Source organism: Eurypyga helias, unplaced genomic scaffold, assembly GCF_000690775.1.
Source record: "Eurypyga helias isolate BGI_N326 unplaced genomic scaffold, ASM69077v1 scaffold11749, whole genome shotgun sequence".
In the NCBI taxonomy this organism is placed as follows: Eukaryota; Metazoa; Chordata; class Aves; order Eurypygiformes; family Eurypygidae; genus Eurypyga; species Eurypyga helias.
The window spans coordinates 5064-12717 of record NW_010273963.1 but is presented as its reverse complement, the minus strand read 5'-3'; the positions used below and the strand labels follow the sequence as shown (position 1 = coordinate 12717).

Genomic DNA, 7654 nt, shown 5'->3' with positions numbered 1-7654 from the left:
GGCCCGGGGCCTGACCCCCTCCTCCCTCTGCCCCCTTTCCCTCCCTAGGTGGCGATGGCGACGGGGCAGGTGCTCTTCCATCGGTTTTTCTATTCCAAGTCCTTCGTCAAGCACAGCTTCGAGGTGAGCGCGGGCGCCAGGCCCCGTTCGGGGCGCCGGGTGGGTTTGGGAAGCCGCAGGCTGAGCTCCCCCAGCCCTCGGGGCACGGGGGGTTTTAGGGTTTTACTCGGTTGTGTAATTCTAATCGGGGTTTGAACTGTTGTTCTTACGGAAACGGGGCTTCCTTTCAGATTGTTGCCATGGCCTGCATCAATCTCGCCTCCAAAATCGAAGAGGCGCCCCGTCGCATAAGGGACGTGATCAACGTGTTTCACCACCTGCGTCAGCTAAGAGCCAAAAGGTAAGGTCAGCTTCGTTACGGACGGCAGCATCCTGTCGCTAATGTACGCTGCGGTGTCAACTCACAGTGTCTTTCCAGGTTAAGTTCAACGACCTAAAATTGAGAAGGGAGTGCCCGTTGGCTGCTGTGTAGGCAGAGCAGTTCCGCGCTGACTGTGTCTACCCTTACGTCTCGTGCGCTTGTCAGACCCGGTTTGGTTGTGTGTATAGCTGAGTCACGAGCATCAGCTGCAGTTTTAGGTCCACGGCTGTAGTTTTGGGGCTGTTGCTCATTGGTATCTTGTAGTTTGGGAAAGGTAGTCGCAGGTAGCAAGAGGCAGCGAGCGGGTTGCTGCATATTCTCCAGCCTGGTAGCGGTGTTCAGTAGTGTCAGTGCTTCGCTCCCGTTAGCGTGTAGCCGTCCGGATGTGGTTATGGTGCCGATAAAGTTTGAGTGAAGGAAGGATGGAAGCTGAGCTTTGCCAGTGGTGATAGCATTATCCTTTAGAAACAGCCATTTTAGCAGGTATCAGGGAAAAAACAAGGGTGGTTTGGCCTACGGTGTTGGCAGCGTCTGTGACACCGCTTCACCAAGGACTGCGTAACTGAGCCTTGGAAGCTGGAGGCATCTGTGACGGCAAAAAAAAAGTGAGGCTTGTGTTGTCGTGGCACCGTGGGCTCGTGCCGGTGGAGCTGGAGTGGAAGCAGTCTGCTGAGCTGTAGAGCTGCGCTCGGCTGTGAGTGCCTCACTGCCGCTTCCCTGCGTGTGGGGCGGTGCGTGCTTTCCTCCGTGAAGCAGGCCCGCGGCGTGTCGGAAGGAGCAGGGAATGGTTGCAGGGAAGGAGTTTTGCTATGGAATGCCACGTTTCTTCTCAAGTCAGTGTTGGTCTGTGAGCGTGGAGGCGTTGGCTGCAACGAAGAAGCGTTCCTTTTCGTGGCCGACTGCTTAAAGCGTAAGGTCGTCCCTCGTGACAGGAGGGTTTGTTTCCGGCTAGATGCTAATTCCACGCTTCTGTTCCTTTGCTCTGTATCACGGGTTACAGCGGGAATTTAAACTTACCTGTTGTGTACCCTTTTCTGAGGAGAAGAGTAGAAATCCTCAGGGAAACCAGCGGTTCTGGTGTTTTCATCCTGGTTAGGCTTCTGTTGGATGGAAACCGTAGGCTTTTCCCTGCCGTGTGCCGGCGTTTTTCTGGCTAGTTTCAGTTATGAGAACAGTTGGGTGTTCCACTTTGGAAATTAGCTTTGTCCTTTTTTTGTTTTTCTTAAACTAGTGGTCCCTGCCAGCCCCGGGAGTTTTGTGACGGTACGCGGGATGCAAGGCCGGCGGTTTTGTTGCTTACCACAGTTGTGATAAGGGAGTGTCCTTCCTGGATTTCGGAGCTGGTTCGGTGACTCCTAATGTCTTGGCCTTGGTCCAGGCAGCAAAGGTTAATTAATCATACGCTTTTCTGTAGGATGAGAATACAGATTAGTGGTTCCTTTGCGCTGCGCGAAGGAGCAGAGAAGCTGAAGTTAACCTGTGAGCTTAAACCTTTCCAGCTAGCCCGTGCCAAACCAGGGTGTCACTTGTGCAGTTACGTGGTGCCTAAAGTGCATCACGGTGAGAGAAATCGTGTACTCCACCCCTTAGTTTCTGGAGAAACGGGTACTCTTGCTCTGAGGTTCTGAGGAAATCTGCATGAAATTAATCTTAAAAATGCTGAAGTCTGACATTCGGACTTCCCTTTTTTTTTTTAACAAGCAGGATGTAAACGTTTTTTTCTGTACTTTTTACAAGATTACAGTCGCGTAACCTGTACACGCTATTAACTTCAACTCTTTTTTCCCTTGCAACCGACTATACAGCGACCAGCTACATTTACCAAAGCCTGGGTGATGTGGAGTGGTACGTAAAGATGAAGCTGTCGTCATGGCAACAGTGAGTGAAGTATCGAAAATCCCCAAGGAGAAGCCAGTGCTCTGAGAATAGGTCACTGGAATCGGGGGACAAACAGGTTGGCCGCTGGTGAACCATTTGGAAGAACTCCTGTATCTTGTTATAAGCTTTTTTCTTTGCTGTCCAGGTTTTTAGAATACTAGTTTGATCTTTGTTTTTATCTGAAGCTAACACGTAGGCCGTAGTTGGTTTCTCACACCCAACCCAGAACTGAAGTAATCAGTCAGGCTGCTGTATTTTCTTTTTGCCTCTAGTCTAGTATTGCTGTTAACCTGCCCCCATGAAGTCTGAGTAGTTTGAGTAGGCTTGCTTTCCTTCTTAAAACAGTTTTGGGTTCCCAGTTCCACTTTCTGGCTCTGCATAACTGCAGTTTACGTTCCTGGTCAAACACGCCTTCGCGAGGAGGCGGGAGCCGTGCATCTGTACAGCTGTTTATGTACCTTACTGTGTAAGCAGTCCCTTACATGTACCTGCTTGCAGCACGGAGAATCCCGTTGGAACTGCCTTTTTGTAAGACCTGTAGTCACCTGGGGTTACTGCGAGGGGGCTTTCCTAATACTGAGAAATAAGAAAAAGCTTTAAAAAAGTGTGTTTTGGACAAGCGTATTTTCCGTGAGATCTTTCACGAGCGTATGTCATGTGGTACTGCATGTAAAAATGTTTGTATGCATGGAGAAAAGCTCGTATTATGAAAATACTGCTCTTGAAACAACTGTGTGCCAAAACATCTGTGTTCTGAGCCAAGTGTTCTTTAACATGTGGAATGGAGTTCGAAGTCGATTTGATTTATCTGAAATGTGCCCGAAAGCTGCAGAAAGTCCCTTCGAGAGCGGAACGGAGCGTGACTCCTGTCGTGGCGTAATCCCAGAAACACTGGTTTGAGACGCTCGGCCAGCTGCGCTTTCTGTTCACACACGCAGTCGGGCTGGAAGTGGCCTGCGTTAACCCTGCACCTCCCTTAGTGTTCTTCAGACGGCTGTGTACGCCCACGCTGCTTGTGCTCACCGCGTTGGAGACACCTACACAGCTCGCTTCCTTCTCGCGTGTCGGCTGGCACGAGAGAGGCCTGGTCTTTGAAACGGGACGCCGGTGTTTTGCCGTACTTGCCGGAAGTACGTTCTGCCTCAGGAACAAAGCTGCACAGGGCGCTTCTCCGAGGCGTTAGCCATTCCAAAGACCTCACGTTTTAACATTACGTCAGACGAAGCTGTAGCGGTGTGGAGAACTTAGGTTTCGTTTGTCAGGGGGATCTTAAAAGAGGCTGTTCGTAATTTATTGATCGTTACAAACACACAGCAGTGTGCATTCACCTCTCGGGCTGTTACGCAGTTGCTGAATCCCAATGAAGTTCTGTGACTTAAGTGTTGGAATTAACAGAATGGGCATGTTGTGCTCTCGGTTCTGAAGCCTAAAGTCCTGCCTGGAGCACGAGTGTGGGTCTGAGAACAGATTCCGTTTGTAACGCTGCTTGGCTCTGCCGGGCTTGAAGCTCACATCTTACCTACAGTCTTATAAATTACTCTTCTCTGATTGCTACTCAGGCCTAGAATAATTACATCTTGGACCGGGGGCTGGGTGCAGCAAATGCAGTAGCAAAGTTCCTCTCTTTTCTCAGTAGGAAAGCTAAGAAGTTTTCCAAAGGGAAATCTCTGAAGTTTCCAACTCCTGAATAATTATGCACACCAACACTTGGGAGTTTATGGCAAAAGTACTAAACTGGTAAACCTTAATACCACGGGGAACCAGACTTTTGCCACTAATAAGGGGCAGTAGAGACTTCAGCAGATGTTCTGCTTCTGCATCAGTGGATAAGAGCCTGTTTGGGAATTCTGGATACACTGACGGTTTCCACGGCTGCCTTAGATCAGTAGAACTGTCACGTCCTAAGTGACCAGAGCGATGTGGGACGACAGTAAAGCACACTGTCCTCGGTTCGAGTGTCCCCTCGCGCCGCTGTTGAACGCCCGCAGCCCAAGCACGAGCAGTTGGTGCTGATCCACGTAACGTGCAGTAACGCTCGGCCTTCCCCATTGCCCTTCTGGCTCCCCGTGTTCTCATAATACCGACTGGCTTGTGTAGCCTCCAGAGATTGCAGAGGCACGTGGAAGGTAGTCATCCGATGGCAGGTTGTTGGGTGAGCCCGTGTACCCACGTTGTCCCAGTGTTTTTTTGTTATTTTGCGGGATTGGGGTTTGGTTTTTTTTTTGACTGGAAGTCATAGCTGCCCAAGTTTTTTCATCCAAGATTTGTCACTTCTGAATTGTGTGAACAAGACAAAGCTGAGCCTGGACACCTAAACGCTCTAAATGACGCCTTGCAGATCCTGTTAGTGCCAGTGCTCTCGGGATAAAACAGTGTGAAGCAGTATCGGAAGAAATCCTGAGACAAACCCCAGCACAGTTCGTTGAAATCAGTGGGAACCAAATCGGTTTCATGCGTTTGACGAGCTTGAGTTTGGTTCTTCCTGTCTCCTGCTCCAGAGCGTTGTGTCCAGACAGCCTCTGTGGCCTTGGGGTGTTCCGAGGAAGTCATAGCCTCTCTGCTGAAGTGGTTCATGAAGCTTTAGAAGTCTTCAGCTTCTCGTTTGGTTACCAAAAAAATCACAACCAAATCATACTGTGACTGGTTATATTTGGAGTAGCAGAAAGAGAGACTTTGTGACCAGCCCCTGATGAGTTAACCCTTAACTGGAGAGTGACTTCTATGTAGCACATGGCTTTTTTGTAGGGGACAGAAGTAGGAAGGCTGGTACTCAAGTTGTGGGCCCTTCCGGGCACCAGGAAGCGGTTGGTCACTGCAAACCTCCTGGGAGCCGTTTCTCTTGGGAAGAGCAGGGGGAGCTCACGATTCCCCTGGGTGGTTAGGCAGTGTGAGGCCTTTATTAGCTCGGTGGGTGGCTCGTTGTGTCCTTTGGCCGGTGGTGATACGCATCCTTGCAGGTCGCTGCCAAGCCTTGGCCTGAACTGCGCGCTGCTGAAGCTGGGGAGCCCTGCTGCTAACCTCGTCATTAAACTGACCCTCTGTGCCCGGGGCGGGAACGTAGGGGTTTGGGTGCTTCTCTGACCTACCAGGGGAGTGCGATCTGCTTGTGGAACTCGCATGGCATTAAAAAAGACAAGTTAGTAGTGAAATATTTTGTCTGTTAGAACAAAAGCTGTGGTTTGAATCCACTTGGCAGTACTTCTGAGGTTTTTTTTGCTTCTGAAGGTACTGTGAAACGTATCGCCAGCGCTTGGCTGTACTGGGTGTATCATGTACCCAGGGTGGTTGATTGGGGTGTAACTACTCGCAGAACCATTCCTCTGTGTCGGAAAGCATGTGGGATGTGTGAGGCTTAGGGAGGAGGTGGATTAAAACACACGGTGTGGAATGTTGAAAGGTCAAGCGTAAGCAAGGGCAGAGAGGGTGCAGGATGGAGTATGACACTCGTGCGTGCAGCATACAGCAGGTATTTTAGTTAAAACTTAAAAAATGCTTTGGAGAGCTCAGGAGTTGGGTTGGGGAGGAGTTAGGACTTGGTAGTGCTGGGCTTAGGAGCCCGTTCTGGAAATGCAGCTCGCAGGGGTGAGGGCAGTGTTCAGTCACAACCAGGTCTGTCACCACCTCAGAGGTGAAAATCTTCACTTCACCAGGCTTTCTGTCAGTGACAGCAGCAGGGCTCTCATCCCTGAAGGTCTGAGCAGTCTTGTCTTCCAGCGCGCAGCAGACTGCAGCTTGTGAAGCAGCAGCTTGCCGCTTCGCTGTCAGCGAAACCCCTGTTCCAGCCTCGCTTTGGCTGCGAGATCCTGCCTAGCCATGGCAGCAGCATCACGCTCCTTCCCCGCCTCTCGAGGAGCGTGAAGGTTCTGGGAGATCTTGGCCATCTGATGGGTAGCGAGTCAGAAGCAGAAAGTAGACGAGTCTAGGTAAACTTGGACAGCACAAGATTAATGCTTAAACTTGCTTGCAGGAGTTGAAAACCGGTTTCTGTTGCCATTAGTTGGTTGGAAGGGAAAACAGAGATGCTGCTGGTTTTGGATATGCAAAACAGTTTTGATTTTATTTCTTGCAAACTATAGGACTCCAAGCCCCCTGATACTTGATCAGAACTACATAAACACCAAAAACCAAGTAATCAAAGCAGAAAGGAGGGTACTGAAGGAGTTGGGATTTTGTGTTCATGTCAAGCACCCGCATAAGGTGAGTTGTCAGAAATAACCGAGCTGTAACCCTTGTACCTTGATGGCGTCACTGAGCTGCGGGACGGGAAGTGCAGGTGTAAAGCGACCTGATGTCGTCGTTCCTCAGTGACGGTGATGAAGGCTTTTGCCGGAGAGCTTGGGCGGATAGCCCAACTGCCTCTGGGAGAAGTTGCTTCCTTGGGGAACGTTAAAGGTGCCCGCTTTGGAAACTCACAGAGAAGCAGTAAATAAGGAATGGCGTGAACGTGAGCTTGTAGCGTGCTCGGGAAGGGCTGAGGGACCGTTGCTCTGGAATGCTCTTCGGTTGTGCGCGGTTACCGCTGCTTTATAGCTTAAAACTGAGTCTGGTTTCTTTCCCTTTCTTCCTCAGATCATTGTCATGTATTTGCAAGTCTTAGAATGTGAACGTAATCAAACCCTGGTACAGACAGCCTGGTAAGTTGTTATTTTCCATTCTTTTCCTAGCCAGGAAAATAGTAGCAGAAATAACAAGCCTGACGATCCGTATGCAAAGCACGGAGATGTAAGTTACCACACAAATACGTGCGTTCTCAGACATTTGAGTGCTTGTTTCTGCTTACTATTTTCATGGCTTGATTCCACGCTAGTAATGGAGAACTCAATTTAACTTTGTTCTTTTTTCTACTCTTTGATTAAAGGGTAGTCCATGATGGTAAGTCATAGAGCTCTGCCCTCTGCACCTCAGCCCATGGCCTGTTTGGCTGCCCTTCTCTCCAGCCAACCCAGTGCAAGCTCATCCGAGATTCACTGAAGTGGTCCATGTCCATCGGGCAGCATCTTCTAGTTCTGTCTGGGTGTCGAAAGGATTTGTATATTTGCTTTTAGAAGTAACTGTTCAAAATGTTTCTGAATGTATTTGTTGCCTAGCTACTGTGTACTGTAGTGCGTTGAAGGGAGACACGGGTAGACTGTTGCCGACGTTTATTGAGTTGATGTAGCGTTTGGCTAAACTCGAGTTAAAAGGCAAACGACGGTGCATGCAGCATGCTCACTTAGAAGCTGTATGGGGCATGGTTTTCCATGGAGTCAATACTTGCTGACTGCTGTTCCTTTCTTTCCCGTAGCTCGGTAACTTAGAACCGATGGGGGTCTCTGCCGTTTAAACCTACCTCTGGGCACGCGTTGCTTGGCCGTG

At 49.8% G+C, this 7654-nt stretch overlaps 1 protein-coding gene across 1 annotated transcript in view; it reads left to right on the top strand.

Annotated features, from left to right (window-relative positions):
• Window positions 1-54: 54 nt before the first annotated feature.
• LOC104515622 (cyclin-L1) overlaps window positions 55-7654 on the top strand; it is a gene marked incomplete at its 3' end in the record, with an annotated part of 11817 nt that continues 4217 nt past the window's right edge. The window contains exons 1-4 of the mRNA XM_010159667.1: window positions 55-123; window positions 291-400; window positions 6376-6496; window positions 6869-6933. Coding sequence (XP_010157969.1) covers window positions 55-123; window positions 291-400; window positions 6376-6496; window positions 6869-6933 — 365 coding nt within the window. The remainder of the gene's footprint in view (window positions 124-290; window positions 401-6375; window positions 6497-6868; window positions 6934-7654) is intronic.